This window comes from Uloborus diversus, unplaced genomic scaffold (assembly GCF_026930045.1).
Source record: "Uloborus diversus isolate 005 unplaced genomic scaffold, Udiv.v.3.1 scaffold_1079, whole genome shotgun sequence".
NCBI lineage: Eukaryota > Metazoa > Arthropoda > Arachnida > Araneae > Uloboridae > Uloborus > Uloborus diversus.
Genome location: NW_026557742.1, coordinates 43,499 through 65,922, shown reverse-complemented (window position 1 = coordinate 65,922; position 22,424 = coordinate 43,499). Strand labels below are relative to the sequence as shown.

Here is a 22,424-nt window from a genome sequence, read left to right as displayed (position 1 = left end):
AAGATATCGATCCCGATTCGTTCGAAAGGAGCTCCAATGTTGTACAGATGTAGCTTCCCTCGGCTTCTTTCTTTCAGTCCTTTGCGGGTAGCACAGGCATCACAAGAATAAGAATGGCACCACTTCTCCACGTAATCCTTCGCCTTGCTCCAGAAGAAGCGCTCTCAAACTTTATTGAGGGTCTTCAAGACACCAAAATGTCCTCCATTCGCACTATTATGTATTTCTTTCAGAACATCTGAAATCCTTGATCGAGGAAGTAGTAACTGCCACCTAGATGTTTTGCCATCGTTCCCTCCATTTCTGAAAGATAAGATTTGTGAATGGAATAAAAAGAAAATACGAGAAATTGGTAGAACGTAATCGAAATTTCTCAATGGAATATTGTGGAAACTTTTCAAGGATTTATAAGTAGCCTCCGCGACATAAAAAGTTAGTCTTGACTGAGCGTCGTGCTGGAGAGTGGGTAGTGTATTAGCTCTGTTTTGCAAAGCCTTTGCGCTGTGTTTTTGCGTTTTTGATGTGAATGTGTGTATTACCGTTGAGTTTATGGTGTTAATTGATATTTGCCTAATTGATATGGTTAATTTAGCAGTTAACTACATTTTTCTTACATAGTTGTAAATAAATCTCCTGTATATTCATTACAAGAAACTATTTACAAGTTACGTTACTAAGACAATTTTAGATGAAAAATAATGGAATAAACGCCAAATTTAGCCTGATTACAACAAATTAATCATAAAAATAATTACTGTTTACAGAATTTGTAACAATATTTTCTTATTATTGAGTCATCAAAATCGTAATACTAGCAAAATGTTTTACTTATTTATTTATTTATTTTGAAAAAACAGTAAACGCCCATATTTTTTTTCAAAGCTTATGGTCCTCAACAGTGGTGGATACAAGAGGGGGTGGGTCATGACCTACCAACCGCGATAGTATTTGAATGTTTGCTCGAAAAAATAGGAAAAGGTGATTTTTTTTAAACTTAATTTTTGGGCATTACATGAAGGATGGAAGGGGGGTGGGTTATGAGGGTCTTGATTCCCCCCCCCCCTTAATCTGCGAAAATGCTTTGTAATCGTCATAAGGTTCAATGCATTTGAGTAGGGAAAATTATTGTTTGAAAAAAAAAGAGAAGAAAACCTTAAGGAAACCATAAGAAAAAGTAAATAATTTTTGAATTCTTTTTTTAGCATTAGGGGCATTCATTAATTACCGTAAGGGTCCAGAGGGGGGGGGGTGGAAAAATCTCTACATTCCCCTTACTTGGGGGGGGGGGAGGAGGGGTCAGAGCTATTCCTACGTAATACTTTCCAAGTCGATATTTTACATTCAAAATCGCGCAGTCTCAAGTGGTTTGGCAGGGATCATATTTCATTCACTTCTGGAAGGTAAAAAACGTACTAGGATAAGCTGTTGTTTACTTGTTTTTCAAAGAATGAATAGTGTAAAATATAATAAAAGAATTTCTCTGTGTATGGCATGTCTTATTTTTAATTAGTACCGCATCATATACAAAAAATATTTGCCGAAAAAACATTCATTCTAGATTCCTTTTAGAAAATATTTCTTTACACAAAAAACGTTAAAAATAAATAAATAAAAAACATTAAAAAAAAAAAATACTTAATTTAATAACGATTCCCAATGATGTAAGATTCGTTATTTTATTATTTTGAAAAACGATATTGAATCTAACGTAAGATAGGGGGGGTGGGAGAAAATCTTACTTATCCTTACATGGGGGAGGGCGGGGAATCAAAAATTGCCAAAATTATCCTTACGGAAATCATGAATGGTCCCCTTACCTGTCATTTTTCTATTTTTTATAGCTTTGCTTGAGACAGTTTTTCTACGGCGCTGTCATCAGACGCCAGTGAAATTAAAAAGGAACAACGATGTGCCTGCCGCCCGATCGCTTTTTATGCAACAAATTTAATCGATGAGAGTTTTTGCCAAACTATTTCCCGAGCTGCATACATGGTTTTTTTTTTTTTTTTTTCATTTGTAAAACATTTGAGTGTGTAAATATTTTTCCTGTAAAGTCTCTAAATTATTATTTCTTTCTGTTGTGATTTTTAGACAGTTTCGTTTTTGTTCGTGCTGAATATATGTGTAACTGTGCTGTTAATAGTTTAATTAGTCTAAATCAGTGTTTTGGATTTTCTTCTTTCAAGAAATGTAAAATTTTAGTTTCGTGCGTGAAACCTCGTTATACGAGAGTTTCATAAAATTAGCCCCTCGTATTAGACGGAAACTGTACTGAAAAAGACGCGTTTTGTCAGAAAAGGACTATTACAAAAATAATGAAGCTATCGGATGACAAAACATAGTTCTCTTTTTTTTTTTTTTTTTTTTGCAAAGTTAAACAAACAAACAAAAAAAAACCTGATGAACCCAAATCCGATGGGAACGTATCCCGAGTTCCTGTATCAGACTCTGATAATAGAATGTCCTCGTCCACCTCTGATTTTTTAACAACTGGGGGGAAAAATCAGTCTGTGAGTATTTATCAATATCCGAATTACATTCATAAAATGTTTAATTTTTAATTAGATTTTCGCCGCATATTTAAGTGAAGTTTTAATAGAGTATTTCTGCGTACAAGATGCATGTGTCGAATGAAATGAAGCTTATTTACGGAGATATCAGTACATAAAATCTAAAAAAGTGCTGTGTCCGTCGTAAGAAGCTATTATCTTAATGTTTATTTTATTATAATTAATATGCAATAACTTTTTAGTTACGTCAGTTAGTTATTAATGTTAAGCATGAATTTCGGGAAATATCATACTGTTCCTTCGTGACTTTTACAAGATGAATCCCATTGGTCAAACACACAAAGCGATTAATTTTAATTATTATAGTTTTTATTAAATTTAACCCAGTTCAAGAAAATTGCCGTACGTGAGATTCCATTCTGAAGCGTGACCGAGGGGTGTTCGCGATCCAAAATTTTTGAAAATCTTGGGTTACCGTTTCCGAAAATTTAGGGCTGACAACACATTCTAAACCTGAAAAATTATTTTAAAAAAAAACTTTAAAAATGGTTATTTCTATGATTTTTGTATGCAAATTTGAATTTTTTTTACGTGAGGAGGGGGGGGGGGAGGGAATGTCGAACTTCCTCATAGTTTCCGAAAATTTCAGACTGTATTCAGAAAATGTTACTTGAGTCCACTATCGTCCCTGGCCATGACCCCCCCCCCTTAAAATGAAATCCTGTATCCGCCCCTGGTCCACAAAGGGGGAGGAAATAGAACAGATGAAACAATCGTTCTGTAAATATAAATTCTAAACAATTGTACGAGATTGCTTTTTCTAAGAATGTGAAATTAATTTCTTAACAGTTTTTGGTTTTTCATGAAAAATTTAACATAAAACAATAGTTCAATAAAAAGTTTTATTCTTTTTGGCAATCCGATTTTTTTTCCTTCATCATCAGCTGCCGAAGTTCAAATGACATTCATTATGCTACAAATGTTATAAAAGTTGAAAAAATATGTAGGAAAGTGTCAGAATACACAAACGCTTCGAATCTATAATAATGCAGTTTCAAATGACTTTGAAAAATGCAAAATGGTGTCGAGACATTGGTGATGTTCATCCTCAAATGGCGTAATGATCTCTACTCGACGATAAGTCATTCTTCATCGACTTCAGGTGGTTTTTGCACGGTTCCAATGAAGAGAATTACATTACTTATACGATCACGAATAAAGAACACGAAAGGATAGTCAGCATTGAAGATTGTAGGCTCCTCAGGCCATGCACTTCGTGAAGATACTACACCTGTTGCAGCAGCAGCTTCTGTTCCCTTTTCGTCAACTTTGACAAATGCCTTGTGCAAAACAGAGTCGACAGTAAATTCTCTTAGCCCAGTGAATCCTGACAGGTCTACTCTGCTGGGATCAAAAAGGGATCGAAGTCCCATCTTGTTAAGGACTGATGAAAGTTCAAATGTATCTTCGACTTCGAACTTGGGGACATAAACCTCAACCTCTCTTGGATACATGTTGTCTAAAAGATTTCTTAGACGATTAGGAGTCAGATTGTATGCTAGATCACGTACCCCGCGATAGTGATTTTTTGGTAGAAGAATGGTCATGCTTAAGGTCTTGCCAGTATAAGGAAGGTCAAGAGCATAGCATTGCAATACATCGCTTCTTCCGTAAAGAAATCTACCAGTAGTTTCCATCATGTTTACGAATATATCTTTCCTCTCTGCTGTTGTGAATCGGCCTCGAACTGTCTTCATCTCATCGAAAGACTGGAACCAAGATTCTTTGAAATAGACGGCATTGGCAACGATCATATTAGTGAGGGAACTAATTCCATTGGAAGGAATTAGATTCTTAATTTTGTCGTCGGTTTCTTTCTCAATCCATGCATTAATCGCTTCTCTCGCAGCTTCAGGATTGTTTTTAAAATCGACGAAAGCGATCTCGCTTCGTATCATTTCTACTATGCAGTGTTTGAATCGAGTATTTTCTTGGAAGTAAACCCGATTTGCTGAAGACGAATTCCCGGATTCTGATCGATGTTGATCGAAGCTTTGTATGCTTTGAAATGCACCCCAAGTAGTCCTTTTGTCCAAATTATGAATGCCCAGAACACTTCTCATTTCGTTTTCTGTGACACCTTTTGCTCCCATGTAAGTGACGATCAATGCTGACCAAATGCTTAATGGACTGAAAAACATTCCACTGGGGTGCTTGTCAGCTGTGTTGTCTGTCTGTAGAGTACGGAACAAGTTGAAGCTGAAATAGGCTCTGCTATCTAGAAGATTGCGAGTGGCTGCCCCGATATTAGTTTCATTGACTGCGATGTCATCCGCACTTATGCATTGACTGTTGACTATAATCACTGAGCGCAAAAGAGACAGAACTATGAAGATGTTAAAGGCCATTTTGAATTCTAGAAGAGGAAAATTATGATTAAACCATACAGCTAATGCTAAGAATGAATGAATAAGTATTTTCTGTTGGTGATTGAAGCTGTGAGAAGCAAAGGGATGTAAGTGGACATTTTCTAGTTTTGAGTAAAATGCGTTTAAAGATAACGTCCTAGGTAGGCTTTCATTGAATTTGTTTTCTAAATTATGCTGTACAGCAGCACCTGCAAGGGCTACTAGTACTATCTCTTGCCCCAAGACAGGAGTTGTTCACCTACCTTGTGTACTGGTTATCTCCAAATTCTTAATTTTGCCACTTACATCCCTTTGCTTCTCACTGCCTCAATTGTGAATTTGCACCTCATTAACATTTCTTTTAGTCCAAAAAATATAAATTTTAACTTTTAAAAAATCTGTTGACTGCAAGGTATAAATTATTACTATTGTTTTTTTTTTTTTTCATTCATGTTATCAAAATTTTACTGTGTAGCAAAATCACTCAGATAAATATGATACTAGTTCCTTTTAGTGCCACTCTTAATTAAAATTGTTCGTTATTTCTTTTCCTTGTAATTTTCGGAGAATCAGAGACATTCCATTAAAATGTGAACTCATCCGGAAAATAAGTTTCCCACGAACCATAATTGCACATTTTGCTGGCAAAAAGGTATTTTTGCAAGGACAGTGGAAAAAACCATGGCTAAAATGAAAAAAAAAAAAAAAACACAGCAAAAATGGGGAAAAAATGGCAAAAACAGAATTACAAAGAAAATTGAATTTACGAATGATATAAATACACTGTAATTAAATATCATTAGTTTTGAGACCGTTAAATTATGAAAATTAGATCCCATGAGTTACTAACATGAGTCTAAAACTACACCACGTAGAGCAAAGGTTCCCAAACTTTAGACATCCGCGGTCTCCCTTCGGAAAAATTACAAACTTCGCGGATCCTCCCCCCCCCCCTCCCACTGGCGCGCTCAAAGAAAAAAAAAATGATTCGACACAGTTAATTTTTTTTTTTTTTTTCAAATACATTTTCACGCATTTTTTTCTTCAAATTAATTCATTGTTCTGCATATTTTTCAGAGCTCTTGTCTAGTTTTCATTTCTTACATTATTATTTTGGGTTATGGATGTAAAATTCTACTTGAAATTTAATTAGAATGAAAAATGTTCCAAATTTCTACAACTACTTAAAAAAAAACAAATTTCTACAACAAGTTTACAAAAAAAAAATGAACTTTTGAAGTTAGTGAACAAATCACTGTAAGCCTAGTTTAAGTGTGTTAATTTTTCATATGAGTTGTATTTTGATGGCGTATTAGGATTTTAATTATTTCGGACCCTGGCAGCGTCGTAATGCTGTGATTGGGATCTGCGTAGCCTTCACAATGCTGCTTGCTTAAGTTTGCCTTATAATTATAGGGAGTCAGCGCCCTCTGCTCGCTATCGGTCACCAGTCCCCCGGAAGTTACTTCCGAGAGGGGGAGGGGGCTGCTGCGCTCTGCATATACTTAAGCAAGAACTTTTTTATTCCTCATAAATGTGCTTTCTTTTTAAATTAAAATATCATTACTTTTTCAATCTCAATTGTATTTAACGTTTTAGCTGGATAGCACCACGGACCTCGTAGCATGGACTCTCGGAACCCCGCGGGTCCGCGGACCACAGTTTGAGAAGCTCTGACGTAGAGTATAATTACAGCTCTTGCTCAAAGTTATTGACTCGGGCCTTTTAGAGTAAATGACCAAAAACTTTGATTCATTTTGTTTCAAATTATCAACTTTGAGACCGCATAATTAAAAAAGTTGATTAGATGCCAAGAGTTTATAACCTGGACCTTAAACTAAACCTTTCGGACTATAACTAGCAGCTGTGTCCCAAACTTGTTGACCTGTCGTGCACTAAGTTATTAACCTCTAAACTTGGCCATTTTTAAACTAGTATGTTGTGGCCATCACGAAACTTTCTTCTATATCTTTTTTATATTTCTGATTCCTCCCCATGCTTGACGAGGAAGCAATATTCCCAACAAAAACAAAATTACACACGCCAAAGCTTGACGACCATCCCAATCCCCGATTTATCTCAAAAGCGAAGCAAAAAATGAAAATTGAAAATTATTTTAAAAGCCTTGCTTAAAATAATTACAAACATTTATTTGTTAACAAACTCAAGATGGCAGCAATTAAAAAGTTTAAATCATCGCGATTTTCTGGTAATTTTCCAACAATTAAAATCACGTGAAATGCGCAGACGACAGTCTATTCGCAACTCCAGCGCTCGAATACGCTACCTTGCGGTGATTTACAAAACTGCCGAAAAAACTAAAACATTGCCACATTGCGTTCACGTGTGTCTGTTGACGTAAACACAGGCAGTTTGTTCTGAGTATTTATTAACGCAATCGATGTGTCTTAGATTGCTTTCAGCTACAGAAATTGTTTCGCCCCTTAGTAGTATTCTCGAGCTTCTCAAAATAATATTAGTTTTCCTTATTTCCTTCTAAAACGTGAGTTGATTGAGGAATGGTGAAAGCGATGACACAAAAAAATTCTGGATTAACAATCTTGGATAACGTTATACAAGGTAAATTTTTTTTAATTGTTTTGTGTAAATTTGTAAGAATATGGTTTTTTTTTTTAATCGTAAATTAATTTAACTAACCATATTTTACAGCAGCATTTAGTTGGAATGGAGTATGAAAAATATTTTCTTGCCTATGTTATTGTAGAACAAAATGAAAAATGTTTAACCGAGAAAGAATTTACTTTATTGCTTTTATTCTCAGCTGAAAAGTTTCGCCAAATTTGTTTAGGGTTATAGTTTTAGTATTGTGCGAGCAAAGTACCCTTGGCGAGATTCCGTGTGTTTACCATTTCACCATTCTTAATTTTTATCATAAGTGGAATAAAATGGTAGTAAGATTACAGAATTCGATAAGTAAAAAGAAATAATGGTAGATCAACTGAAAAGAAAACTACCACCATATATATCCGTGAGAATTCTGTTGATGATTTGCATTGCATGACATAATTAAATCATAACTCAGAAATAAGAAACATCGAAACAGAAAAATTTAAATTAATCGATTCGGGAATTTGCGAGAAATAACTCAGCTACAAATGCAAAACAATAAGCGCTAGCTAAGCAAGGCATAGAAGTATCATCTTCTTTTGATACTAATTCGTTATGTCACATTAAATTTTCTAGCATTAATTGTTAGTTTTGTCAGGCCACAATTATTATTTAGTTTATCAAGAATTGATAAATATCGAATTCAACATCGTGGAAATAGCTGCTTAGAACTACGAACTACGTAGTTTGCATTAATATTTGACGTTTAGTAATGCTTTTTGAATTCTTATTTCTTTCTACGTGGGCCAGAATTTGGACAAGACTTCGAAAATTAATTTAAAAACAATAAAGCGAAAAAATCATGCATACGAGCAAAATTTACTCGGCTTATTAGCATTTTCTTCGTTACCACGTGCGTTTGTTTTACCTTTTTCGTCCGCCATTAGGAAGTGGCTACAGTGCCCCCTATAGTTCGTTGGAGTGGCGAATTACGATTAATTCTTTCTTATTGTTGCAATTATAAAGCTATTTTTATTTACAAAAAAAAAAAAATCAGCCCCCCATAGAGCGATTGGAGCAGAAATTGAACCAACGCCTGTTTACATATAGGGATTCACATTTATTCCAAATTCCATCCAGAACGTCGCATTACTTTATGAAATATGGCACCCACAATTGAAAAAAAAAAGAACGTTCGACTGCGCCACCCCTTTTCAGTTATTGACGCCAAAATAGAATCAGCTCTTATATCCTCTAAGGGCTACTTGTCGATAAATTTTTGTTTGATTCCGTTCATTATTTCTTGAGATACAGCAGTCACAATCGACGGCAAAAACGTTCTATAACTCAACCCCCATTTAAGTTACTGACACCAAAATTGAATCAGCACCTGTACCTATTAGGGGTAATATATGGACCAAATTTTGTTTGATTCCGCCGGTTACTTCTTGGGGAATAGCAGGCACACATAACTCAAAAAACGTTCCATTGCTCCACCCCCCTTGGAGGAATTCGCTCCAAAAAACCCAATGGACACAAGTTCACATAGGAGCACATATGTGTACCATGCACCATGTGTTCCACCCCCTTTGGAGGAATTTGTTCCAAAAACCAATGGGCACAAGTTCACATAGGAGCACATATATGTACCAAATTTCGTTCGATTTCATACATCCTACACACACGCGCACTCACACACACACGCACTCACACACACACACGCGCGTGCCTATACACACTGACACACACATACACTCACGCCTACATGCATACACGCAGGTCTACGTACACACACAAGGATAGCCTACACATGCGCGCACGCCTAAACCAGGGTGGCGACAGGAACTGTGAAAAAAAAGTTCCCTGACTTTTCCCTGATTTCCCTGATTAAGTTCATCAAATTTCCCTGATTTACGTAACCAATGATAATGGTTTTCTTTCTTTGCTCTACTTGAAATCCATTGTATGTTTGTATAAAACGCAGTATTTTAAACGTTTTAAGTTATGTAAAGTTGTTGAAACTAAAGATATATTTAAAAAAAATGCTACTTTTTTAATAAAATGGTTAAAAAAAAAACATATCAAGTCAATTTTTTTGGGGGGGAAAAAACCCCTACAAAACAGTACATTAAATTTTTTCTACATGGAAAAATTATAGAAAATTAAAAAAAAAAAAATACTTTACTTCCAGAAACCACTTAGCATAAGAATTTTAAGAAACTTAGAGCTAAAAAGTAACTAAAATTATTTTGAACTAAGTTTTCAAACAGTATAATAATTGTTGCAAGAATAACAAGTAATAGTGAAAGACTAGAAGTAATGTAGTTATTCTTATATAACTAATTGACATATTTATGCAAAACAGATGAAACCATTTGACATCCATTCATAAGGAGCTTTTCTCTAATCAAGAACATAGGTTATAATGAATGAATGCAGCATTTTTAACAATAAAAAATTAAAGATATTTACTTAAGTACACAAGTTAACTCTATTTCAAATGATTTCATCATGCAACGAAAAAAAATCTTAGATTGCTTTTGTAACAAACAGCTTTGAAATGCAAGAAAAAAAGAACAAAAAAAAAAGCAATTAGTTGATTTCAAAATATATAAAAGAAGAATACAACTTGGTTATAAAATTAAAGAATCACTCAAGTCTGAAGAAAAGAAAACCTTTATAATCTGCGGTGACAACAAACAGTATATAACGGCAAAAAACAAAATTTTTTTAATTGAAAGTTCAATTTTAGCAATTAAATTAAAAACGCAAAGAAGTAATAATTTTTAAGTTTTAATAGTATTAATTCAAAAACCAAAGATTTCTTCTTGAAATCGTGATTACAGTACGCTAATTACTTCGAGACAATGGAATAAAGGCAAAGGAGCTAAGGCATTAATGAAGGCTTCCTCTTTGCCTGTATGGTTGTTTATTTTACGTAGCATTGAAAGCGTAAAAGGAAATTTCAAGCTAGGTAAAATAAACAACCAAACAGACACAGAAGCAATCTTAGGAAGTTCATCCTGTGGTTAATAAGTAAGATTCAATACTTTGACGTTGATGAAAAAAGATGCACAAATATGCAGCAGTGTATAATCACACCTCATTAATTTTACTTTTTTTTTTTTTTTTTTGAACAGGTAATTGGCAGAAAATGCGTAGGAATTAGAATACTTAATTTTGTAAAGCAAAAAAAAAAATTTTTTTTTTCTTCATAAAATCAATTTTTCCTGAGTTTTTGTTATTTTTTCAAAATTCCCTGATATTTCCCTGACTTTTCCCTGATTAAGAAAGTTCCCTGACTTTTCCCTGATCTCCCTGATCTGTCGCCACCCTGTACACATGCACACGCCTGCGCGCACACACACAACTATACACACGTAACCACCCAGGAGAAGGGGCAGGCTTGAGGGGACAGAAGCGTTTCTAGAAACAAAAACTGCAATGAGTAGGGTCCTGCCGAAACTCGTGATTGCGAAAAACGTAATTTAAATTCAAAATTTCAGAATTCAAATTAGTTTTTTTCTTTTTATTCTAAAAATGTCCGTTACCAAACTCTTACTTGGGCTTGTCAGACGTCCCAGTTTGACCGGTACAGTCTCGGTTTTCAGACAAAATCCCGGTGTCCCGGCCAGTTTAGTTCACGTCCCGGAAAAAGATAAATTTGATGATGACCAAAACGTTCTATGAATAATAAACTGTGAAGGATTAATTAATACAATTACTTTATCATTTGTAGCATTGATTTGTGAAATTAATACCAGATTAGCTTTTGAAGATTTTTTCAAGACTAAAACCAAAAAACAGTCTAAAGAAGGCCTATAAAATGAAAAGTATATCTAAATAATATTGTTCCAACTTTTTATTCCTCATTCAAAGTGTTTTCTCTTTCTAAAATAAATTGTAAATATTTACATCTAAGAAGTAAAGTGTTCAAATTTCATCTGTTTTTCTCATTTTTTTTACAATCTCTGTTTTAGGTTCATAATTAGTAACTGTTTTTTCATTACATTGAGAATAAACTGTCCTATAAAACACTCCAAAAATCAACCACAGTGTGTAGTCTTTTGAATATTAGCAACGCTGGTGTGTGTGGGGGGAGGGGGCGCATTCCAGTGTCCCGGTTGAACATTTCAGAAGTCTGGCAGGCCTACTCTTACTGTAATGCTCATATTTAGTAAGCCGGCCAGAGAGCAGTCCAATATCATTCGGTTCTATAACATTTACAGTAGATTCTTTATTTGGTGAATACTGTAAAAAGTACTTTTTCGCGAGACTTTAATTTTCGCGATTTTCGCTTGCCCGTCATAATTACAAAAATTAATGCCTCGCGAAACATTTTTGATTTTCAATTGACGGTTATCGCTAATTCATATACTTTTTTTTGTTAGTCAAGCTCTATCCAACACAAATATTGGCGAAATACGAAAATTATAATGGCGTCAAACAGATAGAACGTATGGCGTCATAATGATATGCTCGTATTTTTTTATGAGTCTTACTTATTATTGAATCCGCTGATGTATACTTGTGTAAAATTTTCGACAGCCAAATTCGTTTGAAAATTGATTTTTTTTTTTAAGTTTATTTTTTTCCGGAAATCGTTACAAGCTACTATTTTTTTTATATCGAACTACTCACTACACTACTTTTTTAAGTACTGCGCTACATTACAAACTACTAAAAAATGTAACAATTACAGTAGCATCGCTACTTTCATCCACTGATTAGAAGCTAAAGCAAAGGAGGTGACAAGAACGATCTACTCGTTTTCATTTGCTTTCTTTCATTTCAGAACGTTTATTTCTAATTTGGGCGCGATTCAAAAAGCTAGATATTTTGGGTCGTTATAGACGAAAAAGCTTGAAGAATCTTCTGGTTTTATATGTTCCAAATTGGCTGATTTGAAGTAAATGCTATTGCAAAAGAAGTTTTTGCACAACAAAATAATGCAAAATGTAACAGTTTGCACCATATACAACGAATTTATGTTACAATGAAGAAAAACTGGAAAAAGTGTGTCAAAACATTGCACAAATAGGAAGCAGGGTTCGTTGATTTAAATCAAGTGATTAAAAAAAAAAATCATTGACTGAAACCAGTTGATTTTTTACGTATAAATTAATTTTGCATTTTTAGAATGTGTTGCTCTAAATTTAACTACACTGCATTATACCATCTTAACGTCAACAGGCAAAACTACATAGATCCCTCTTTCTCTGTGTGTAACAGATTTTCAGACTCTTACAATATTGCTTTTTCTCCCAAATTACAGTTCAGAACAAAATAAAAATTTGCAGTTTTTCTTATACACCATAAAATAAAATCATATCTTATCTAAACATTATAACGTATTTATAAATCTTTAAAAATTACTGAATATTTAGAGAACGTATCCTAATTTCAAGAGTAAGCTGAATATTGGATAGGCGACGAGTTGTAATCGTTCGCAAATTTGCAAATTTGAAACCGGCTTGGCTGCGATCGTTCAGTGTAATTCTGTAAAAACAATTTATTTGCGAACGATCCCTCACGATTCGTCGCCTATCCAAGAATTACTGAAAATCGGCTCATTTGATTTCTAATATCTTTCTAAATTTTTAAGATACTGAACTGGATTTTTTTATGCATTAAAAGAACTGTTCATGTTTATAATTATGAAGATTATAGATTGCTATCTTTTTTGCATGGGCAGAGAAAACTTAATTGCTTTAAACGTTCATTTTTCATCAAATTTTCATTTTTTTTTAAACTTTAATTTTTAGTAATATGTTCCTCTTGTATGCTGTTAAATATTCTGAAAGTTTGGCAAGGGGTGAAGGAAAAGCCTGCGTGTTATGAATCAAAATCCCTCAAAGAAAATTTATTTTTGAAAGAAATACTTATATCTTCGTGAATATAGGTGATACTTTCACGTAAGTATAAAAATATATTCTACATAGTTCGTAAACGTATTTCTGAAATTTATCTTATTCCCAGCTATTGACGATGAAGTATGATCAAATAACTTTTTGTTTTCTCAATTTGTCGCTGGTCCCCTAAATGCATGATTTACTTTTTATTGAAAAATGACAACTGGAGCATACTTTTTATGTGACAAAAGTTACAGAACAATGAACCTCTTACTTCTTGAGAAATCCACAATAATGTGAATATTTGAAAGTGTCCCAATACTTTTGGTGATAGTGTATATGTCGCTTAATTTCAAAATTTATTTTGTGAATTATTGAGTAAAATTTCTTTGAATTCATAAATTATTAATATACTTTCTTGTTATTAAGACATCAGAATCTTAATATTAGCAAAAAAAAAAAAAAAAGAAAAGTTAAATTTTTTTTGAAACTGCTATATGGTTTTCAAATCATATGGTCCTCAAAGGGTAAATGAGGAAGTGAAACAAAAACAATCAAACCTTCATCAAATATGAATTCAAAGAAATTGTACGAGATTGCTGTTTTAAAGAATATGAAATCAATTTCATAATTATTCTGGGTTATTCATGAAATATTTAACATAAAGCAATATTTACATAAAAAGTTTTATTCTCTTTGGCAATCCGAGATTTTATTTATTTATATATATATTTTTTTTTTCCGTCATCAGCTGCCCACGTTCAAATGACATTTAGTATGCTACAAATGTTGTAAAAGTCTCAAAAGTATAGGAAAGTGTCCACGCATAAAAGCACTTCGAATGAATAATACTGTAGTTTAAAATGACTTTGAGAAATGTAAAATGATATGCGAGACAATGGTGATGTTCATCCTCAAATGTGTAATGATCTCTACTGAACAAAAAATCATTCTTTATCGACTTCAGGTGGGTTTTGCACGGTTCCAATGAAGAGAATTACATTACTTATACTATCACGAATAAAGAACACGAATGGATAGTCAGCGTTGAAGGTTGCTGGTCCAAGAGGCCTTGCACTTCGTGAAGTTATAACAGCTGTTGCAGCAGCAGCTTCTGTTCCCTTTTCATCAACATTAACAAATGCCTTATGCAAGACAGAGTCGACAGTGAACTCTCTTAGCCCAGTGAATCCTGACAAGTCGACTCGTCTTGGATCAAACAGGGATCGAAGCCCCATCTTGTTGAGGACTGATGAAAGTTCAAATGTATCTTCGACTTTGAACTTGGGGACATAAGCCACAACCTCTCTTGGATACATGTCGGCTAAAAGATTTCGTAGGCGGTTAGGAGTCAGATTGTATGCTAGATCACGTACTCCGCGGTAGCGATTTTTCGGTAGAAGAATGGTCATGCTCAAGGTGTTGCCAGTATAAGGAAGGTCAAGAGCATAACAGTTCAATTCTTCGCTTTTTCCATAAAGAAATCTACCTCTAGTTTGCATCATGTTTACGAATATTTCTTTCCTCTCTGCTGTTGTGAATCGGCGACGAGCTGTCTTCAACTCGTTGAAAGGCTGGAGCCAAGATTCTTTGAAATAAATGGCATTGGCAATGATCATTTTAGTGAGAGAACTAATTCCGTTGGAAGGAATTAGATCCTTAATTTTGTCGTTGGTTTCTTTCTCAACCCATGCATTAATCGCTTCTCTCGCAGCTTCGGGATTGTTTTCAAAGTCGACGAAAGCGATCTCGCTTCGAATCATTTCTTCTATACAGTCTTTGAAACGAGTATTTTCTTGGAAGTAAACCCGATTTGCTGAAGACAAACTTCCGGACTCTGGTCGATATTGGTCGAAGCTTTGTATGCTTTTGAATGCACCCCAAGTAGTAAATTTATCTAAATTATGAATGCCCAGAACACTTCTCATTTCGTTTTCTGTAACACCTTTTGCTCCCATGTAAGTGACGATCAATGATGACCAAATGCTGAATGGACTGAAAAACATTCCACTGGGATGCTTGTCAACTGCGTTGTCTGTCTGTAGAGTACGGAACAAGTCGAAGCTGAAATGGGCGCTGCCATCTAGAAGATTGCGAGTGGCTGCTCCGATATTAGTCTCATTGACTGCAATGTCATTCGCACTTATGCATTGACTGTTGACTGTCATCAGTGAGCACAAAAGAGACAGAACTACGAAGTAGTGAAATGTCATTTTGAATTCTAGAAGAAGAAAAATATGATTAAACCATGCAGCTTTATCTAATGAAAAAGTATTTTCTATTGGTAATCGTGCATTTACACCTGATTAATATTGCTTTTAATGCAAAAACTAATGCAAAGTTGTGCCTTTTAAAAAAATCTATTGATTATAACAGAGGTTACCAAACTGGGTGCCGTGCCCCCCTGGGACGCCGCAATAAGAAGCGTGGGGTTCGACCAAGTATTATAAATATACAGGGTGTCCGAAAAAATTTTCGACACATTTTAAAAATTCATAGAAAAGCACAAAACCGTCGTTTCAATATGCGGTTTGCACCATAATACTTCATAGGTGCAAGAATTTTTTAACATTGTAAAAAAAGGAGAAAAGAAAAAATATAACTGTAAGTAATCACTCTATCGTCACAGTAAGAATTTGTTTTTCTTACTGTGACGATCCAGCCGGCATTGTAAATTAGGGGAAACTAGGGAGACTTGACCCAATTTTTAAGTTTTTATTTTCCTTTTTTTTTTTTTTTTTTGTAAAATAGTTAGAACGAAATAAAAAATACTCATAAATAGTTTGTCATTTTGCACAATATTATGGCTAAAAGTAATAGCTTAAATATAAATACAAATGGTACAAAAAATTATAGTTCTCACGTCTGCATATAGGTCAAGTGTCCTTAGATCTAGGGAGACTTGACCCAACACTTAGAGAGACATGACCCACCTTCATGAATGTAAGAAAACGCATAGATACTGAAATCAAAAACGCAGGTTTAATGTTTTTTTTTTTTTTGATCCAATAAGTAATACTTGAAGTGAATGAAAAAAATGTCCACTCTTTAGGTGAAGTGTTACACATTTTTTAAAAATTAATCTTACTCTACATTGGCAGAAAAGCAGAAATCTAATTCAAAACTTTATCAGCTCAGACCTAAACAATATTTCAGCTATTTTAATAAGTAACAATTCATTAGGTTTAAAATTACTAGCATTTCAGTTATTTATCAAATAAAAACAGTTTATTAGACCAAAATATTTTAGATATTCATTAAGTACTAATAATAATAATAAAAAATAAATAAATAAAAAAACAGGCCTTCATATTTACAATACTACAGATATTACTTAAATAAAATAAAATCATTGCGCCTAAATCACAATGTTTTAGCTATTAATAAACAAAAATTCATTGAAAAACATCAAATTATTCTTCGGGCCAAGTCCTCCTAGTTAGCATGGGTCAAAGCTGCCTAGGTAGCTTTCTTTTGTTTACCTTAATTTTTTAGCAACTTAAATTAAAGTTATATAAAACGACTGCATTTCAATATATAGCTAGAAAGGTGACTAAAACATGTATACTTTTAAGATTTATTTCCCTCAAAACTGGAGGTTAAAACTCAACAAATTCCAAAATCTTCCAAATTTACTTGAAAGGTGCAGAATCATTTAACATTAAATTTCTTGAAAACCATTGATAATTTATGAATAGTTTCGCCCTGCAAAATTCTGTTGTGTGATTGGTCAACCAATAATATATCTAAAAGGTTTCCGTAAGTATAATTTTCATGGAAAAAATCCCCATGGCTCAAGTCTTCTTATGGGTCAAACCTCCCTAGTTTCCCCTACTTATAATTACACTTTTTTATTTTCTCTTTCTTTTTTTTTACGATGTCAAAAAAAAAAATCTTGAACCTGTGAATTATTATGGCGCAAACCGCTTATTGATTCGCCAATTTGTTGCTTTTAATGAATTTTAAAATGTGTCAAGGACTTTTCGGTCACCCTGTATATTTAAAAACAGCAGTTTCCACGAAATGTGATCGCACTTAGCTTTATCAATCTCCTATTGTTGTCAAAATCACTTGGCACCGAGTTTTTCCATTCATTTTTTTTAAAATAACCCCTTAATGATCGATGAAATTGATCGTTACATCATTTAATGTTATCAGTTTTTGAATCGGGTTTCTGTTGAAACGATCGGAAACTGCTTCGCCTAATCAAGATTTAGCAAAAAAAAAAATCACCTGGAAACTAAAAATTGATAGAAAATCCTTCAGATATGGCATCTGAGGAGTTCGAGTCATGAATAGAAATTGGTCAAAATATCACTGGAGCTTTAACATCCATATAATCAAACGTTTCCCCGACTGTGATAGAAAATTAAACGGATGATAAAGCTGATGAGTCGGATGAAGAAAGCCTTAAATGTTGTGCCACTTCTCACAAATGCTGAAGTGGGGAATGCATTGAAAAGGTTGAGAGCTCAGATCAGGAACTGGAGGGAGCAAGTCCAATCATTGGCTGAGGCAAAGATCTCAAGTCACATGGTTCAACTTCGACAAATGGGAGACACATTTTACGTAAAACGAGTGGAAGAAACCTGATTTCTTCCAACACCTTAGTTTCAAATATATCATGTGACTTGGGATCCTTACTTCAAGAATTGAAGACTTCACACTCATCACCTTTTATTCCTTCTCAATGGTTGAGGCGTAGTGTACAAGACGCCTCTAATGATTAAAAAAAAAAAAAAAAAACATGATTACCAACAATTTCAAATAAGCGTCTGAAAAATTATCTACTACAATCAGCAATAAATGGTGCTTTAAAATTAAGTAAAATTTGTATTTTTGACGGAAGCATACAGTACATAAATATAGGGTAGATTCATTCATTTTATTTTGATGCTATGTGTGGCTTAAACAGGTAAATTGATCTAGTTTGGAGATTCGTTTTTTGTTTTCAAAATCTTTGTGTCCCAATGTGATCACATTAAGCAGATACACCTGTAATAAAGATCAAGTAGAATGCCGTGAGAAAGTTCTAATTGATCTTCAGAGGTAACTGTTTTCTGAATTTAAACAACTTCTATGCGCCGGAAATTATGTAAAATGTTTTAGCATTTCGCATTCTCTTACTTTTGCTTCTAATTTTTGCTTTAAATTGTGCATTTGGAAAATACCGGTTGCTTTGTTGCATACTTAGATTGTATGGGAATATGGGGAAAAGTAAAATAGCAGGGCACAGTGAAATGGTGAAATATTTTCGTTTTTCGCGCCACCTATCTGCTAATATTTTAACTACGTAGTAGCACATGAAGTCTACTCCAGTCAGGAAAAAAATACCTCTGACGATAAAAGCATATAAGAAAGGCAATTTTCAAAAGTTGAGTCATGTTGTAATATTTTGTAGTAAAAAATAATAAATGATTCTTATTATAAACATTTAAAATATTTATTTAGACCTAATATTCGACGTAGTACCTATTTAGTTAATATTAACCTTATTTGTATTTTGAATGTTTTACATTATTAGATAAGTACATGCGGAGCAAAGTGGAATATTTTATTTCCTTCACTCATTCAATCATTTACTAAATTACTTACGTATTTATTTATTAAACAATCCCTTCATTTATTAATTCACTTATTTAGCTATTCATTCCCTTATGCATTCACTCTTTTATTCACTCATTTATTTTTCTTCATATATGAATTAATTTATTTACTTAATTTTTCGTTTTTTTTTTTTTTTTTCCAGCATCTTTCCATTCATAAACCTTAAATTTTCTGATTCATTTGATCAAAAATTCATTTTATAATCGAAGAGAAAATATTTCACTAAAAAAATAATTTGTCTTCCTTTTTGTCCCATAAAAAAAGTGCAAATTTTCCACTGTTTTTTCTCCCCTTTGATGGGACAAATTTTCTGCCAAAAGTCAAAAAATAATGTAGAAATGCAAGTTTTATGAAAAATACAATGTTCTTTCTTTATGTACTGTAATTTTCAAAACAAATTTTCATTTTTATCATTTCCAAAAAGCTCAGTCATTTAAACTATTTCAATTTGCCCCACATTCCCCCACAATTTTCAATTTTTTTCTTGATTCCACCGACTTGAATACAATAATGCAAAAAAGAAATGTCAGAAAATTCATGGCATTCTTAATTGCATACGGACTTTTTTTTAAAAATCAATAAATAAAAATATGGTTGCCGTAATTTCTTTGAAGCAGTACATGTTCAAGGTTTCTTAATGCCGTTTTTTAAATAATGGGCTATTAAGGGCGGAACGGCTGAATGTTGGAATGGACAACTGTCTTTCGAATGGTATTCAAATGACAGTTTAATGATGGGCAGCAATTTCTTCTCACTCGTGCGAATTTTGAACGTCATAACACATTGTTTACTGTGTCACCTTGAGTTTTAGTTTTTACATCTCGAAAGGGAAAACCTTTTTTGCAATGCATCGTGCTAAAATTTCCATGATCGATGTGGTGAAATAATATACTTTAGGATATAATTACGTGGACGATACGTTTTCAGAAATTTCCTTTGTAAATTGAAAACCTGCAATTTGAATTTGCATTTCTTTTTAGAAATAGCAATTAATAACAATCGTTGTACGAATACTCGAATATCGAAAGCTATCCTTATATTTTTTCAATGCTAATTACTAACGGAAGAGAATAATCCTTCAATAATTTGTAACATACTGAACTATTGATGTGCTCAGAAAAGGTTGGTTGTTTTTTTTTTTTTTTTGAGCAATCACGATTACTTATTGTTTTCATTTGACTGTTTTTGGCGTTCCTATGATTTTATTTTCTCGCCAGCACTCTCTGCAGCTTCACCGTCGACCGGCCCCTCACGATGCTGCTCCTCTAGCGAAAGCCGTCTCGAGGTTGCGTCCATATCCTACACTTACACACACACGCGCATACATACACACACACACACACATGTATACATACATACACCTACACACACAAACACATACAACACACGCATACATACAGACATCTACACATACACACACACAAACACATACTCACGCATGCATACAGACATACAAACACATACACACATGCATACAGACACACAAACACATACACACAACTACCCATACACTAATGCCTGGACACAAACACACATGCTTACATACACACACACACACACTCGTGATTGCGAAAAACATAATTTGAATTCAAGATGTCAAAATTCAAAATAATATTTTTTTTTTCAATTAGAATTTGTTCTTTTTCACAAAATACATTCTTTTACACATATTTTACACGAGATAAAAATGCAACATTAATTTCGAACTTCAAATTATATCTCATATTAAAATTACATCACATGCAGCTTTAAAAAATAAACATTCTTCACATTTCTTTTTAAAAAAAAGGAAGAAGAAAGAAAAAAATATTTCTTATTCTTATAATATTTCTTTTTCCAGCAATTTTCCTCTTTCTTAAGAAAAGTACTTATCCTTACCTTTCGCTTATTAGAAAAAGAAACTGAGTCACTTCTAAACCTTGACCACTACAGAACTATCTCGCGTGAAATCCATCGGCGCACTGGAGAAAACCATGGCACGATGTTCGCGGCCGGGAATTCTGCATTCTACTGATTGTGGGCGTGTGTGCGAATTACCCGAGAGCTTTATCTTCTTTCCTGCAGTGAAAGGATTTCCTCCTGTCTGACGCATGCGATTATCACAATTCTACAATTAACAAAGCAGTGTGCGTTTCAACATTTAACCCAAAAAGAGTATTTAAGGTGCTTTTTTTTTCAGGCACTGTTTTTAAGTTATTTGAGTTATTTTTGAATAAAAAAAAAAAAACAGAAATTCGTATTTTCGTCTATTATCGAAATTTACTACTTAAAACGCTTAACTCGCAGTGGAAAATGGGCAGAGTTAACGCACGGCGCCTGTGCCTTAATCTGGCCCCTAATTACATCAACAAACAATTGTATTCAGATTTGGGCAAGCGTTTATATGCCAGGGGTGCTCACCCTGCCTTCCCCCTAAGAGCAAGGGTGCATCCCCCTAAATATCACAAAGACCCCCCCCCCCCCCAAAGCAAGAGCCCCAGAAAAAGGGAAAAATACTCTTTAAACCCTCCCCTCCTCCGGTAAAAAATTCAATGGCGCAGTCCTGCGCCTTGACCCATTCTAGGTGGGCGCTTTAAGCTGTAAATGCTTGAAAACCATGAAATATTACAAACGCACACCGTAAGAAATTCCAAAACTTCAATGGTTACTTCTGGACAAAAAAAAAAAAAAAGTTACCGGATCCGGATTTCAGAGGTTTACACCTACACCAGTTTCCTGTGAAAAACAAGTTTTTTTTTTTTTTTTTTTTTTTTGCGAAAAAGTTTTCTGAATCGCAACAAGCTCCATAAATGCCAGTTTTACATTGTGGTGAAAACCATTTTCAGTTACCAGTATAAAAATATGTTAGGCTTCTTTATTAGGTTTTTCTCCTTCAGCTTAGATACGGCCCCCTCTGGATTGACTGAGACCCAATCAAGGGCAAACTGCAGTATATTGCCAGATATTGTAGCTTCGATGGAGTTGCTTGCAATTCCGTCTTAGCTTTGGCCATATTTGCTTAAGGAGCTTTCCTGGCATATTGGAAAGATGCCAAGCTACACACATATATGTTTTCACACACAGAGCCCGACTAACTAAAAGTGAGGCCCAAGGCCCACAATAATTTTGAGGCCCCCTGAAGGCTATTATTTTAAAAATGTGATATTTTTTTGTTTAGTTTTAATGTTATGCAAAATTCTTTAAGTAATTCGGGGCCCCTTAGGAAGAGAGGGCCCCAGGCCCAGGGGTAGTAGGCCTGTGCGGTAATCAGGCCCTGTTCACACAAGATTCCCGAGTTAATTCAGATGCTTAACTGGATTTGATTGGGAAGGTTTATGAATTTTTCAGAAAGGTTCCAGGTTAATTTCAAAAAGTTTACTAACTTTTAGCGGGAAACTTTACTAGTTTATGTTATTGGCAGAAATTAGGCACATTAGTTGTCCGTTTTTTCCAGGAACACGTTTCGGATTTATTTTTTTTTTTAAACTGTAGAAAGTTTT

The 22,424-nt window shown here is 34.0% G+C and overlaps 2 protein-coding genes across 2 annotated transcripts in view; both read right to left on the bottom strand.

Annotated features, from left to right (window-relative positions):
- Positions 1 to 3,652: 3,652 nt before the first annotated feature.
- LOC129232103 (leukocyte elastase inhibitor-like) lies at positions 3,653 to 4,468 on the bottom strand. Its single transcript, XM_054866340.1, has one exon. It carries the CDS (start codon positions 4,466 to 4,468, stop codon positions 3,653 to 3,655), a length of 816 nt encoding a protein of 271 aa, XP_054722315.1.
- A 9,608-nt stretch (positions 4,469 to 14,076) lies between these two features.
- LOC129232102 (leukocyte elastase inhibitor-like) overlaps positions 14,077 to 22,424 on the bottom strand; it is a 38,597-nt gene continuing 30,249 nt past the window's right edge. Inside the window, exon 2 of the mRNA XM_054866339.1 lies at positions 14,077 to 15,559. Within this exon, the coding sequence (XP_054722314.1) occupies positions 14,286 to 15,551 (1,266 nt within the window). The 5' untranslated portion in view covers positions 15,552 to 15,559 and the 3' untranslated portion in view covers positions 14,077 to 14,285. The remainder of the gene's footprint in view (positions 15,560 to 22,424) is intronic.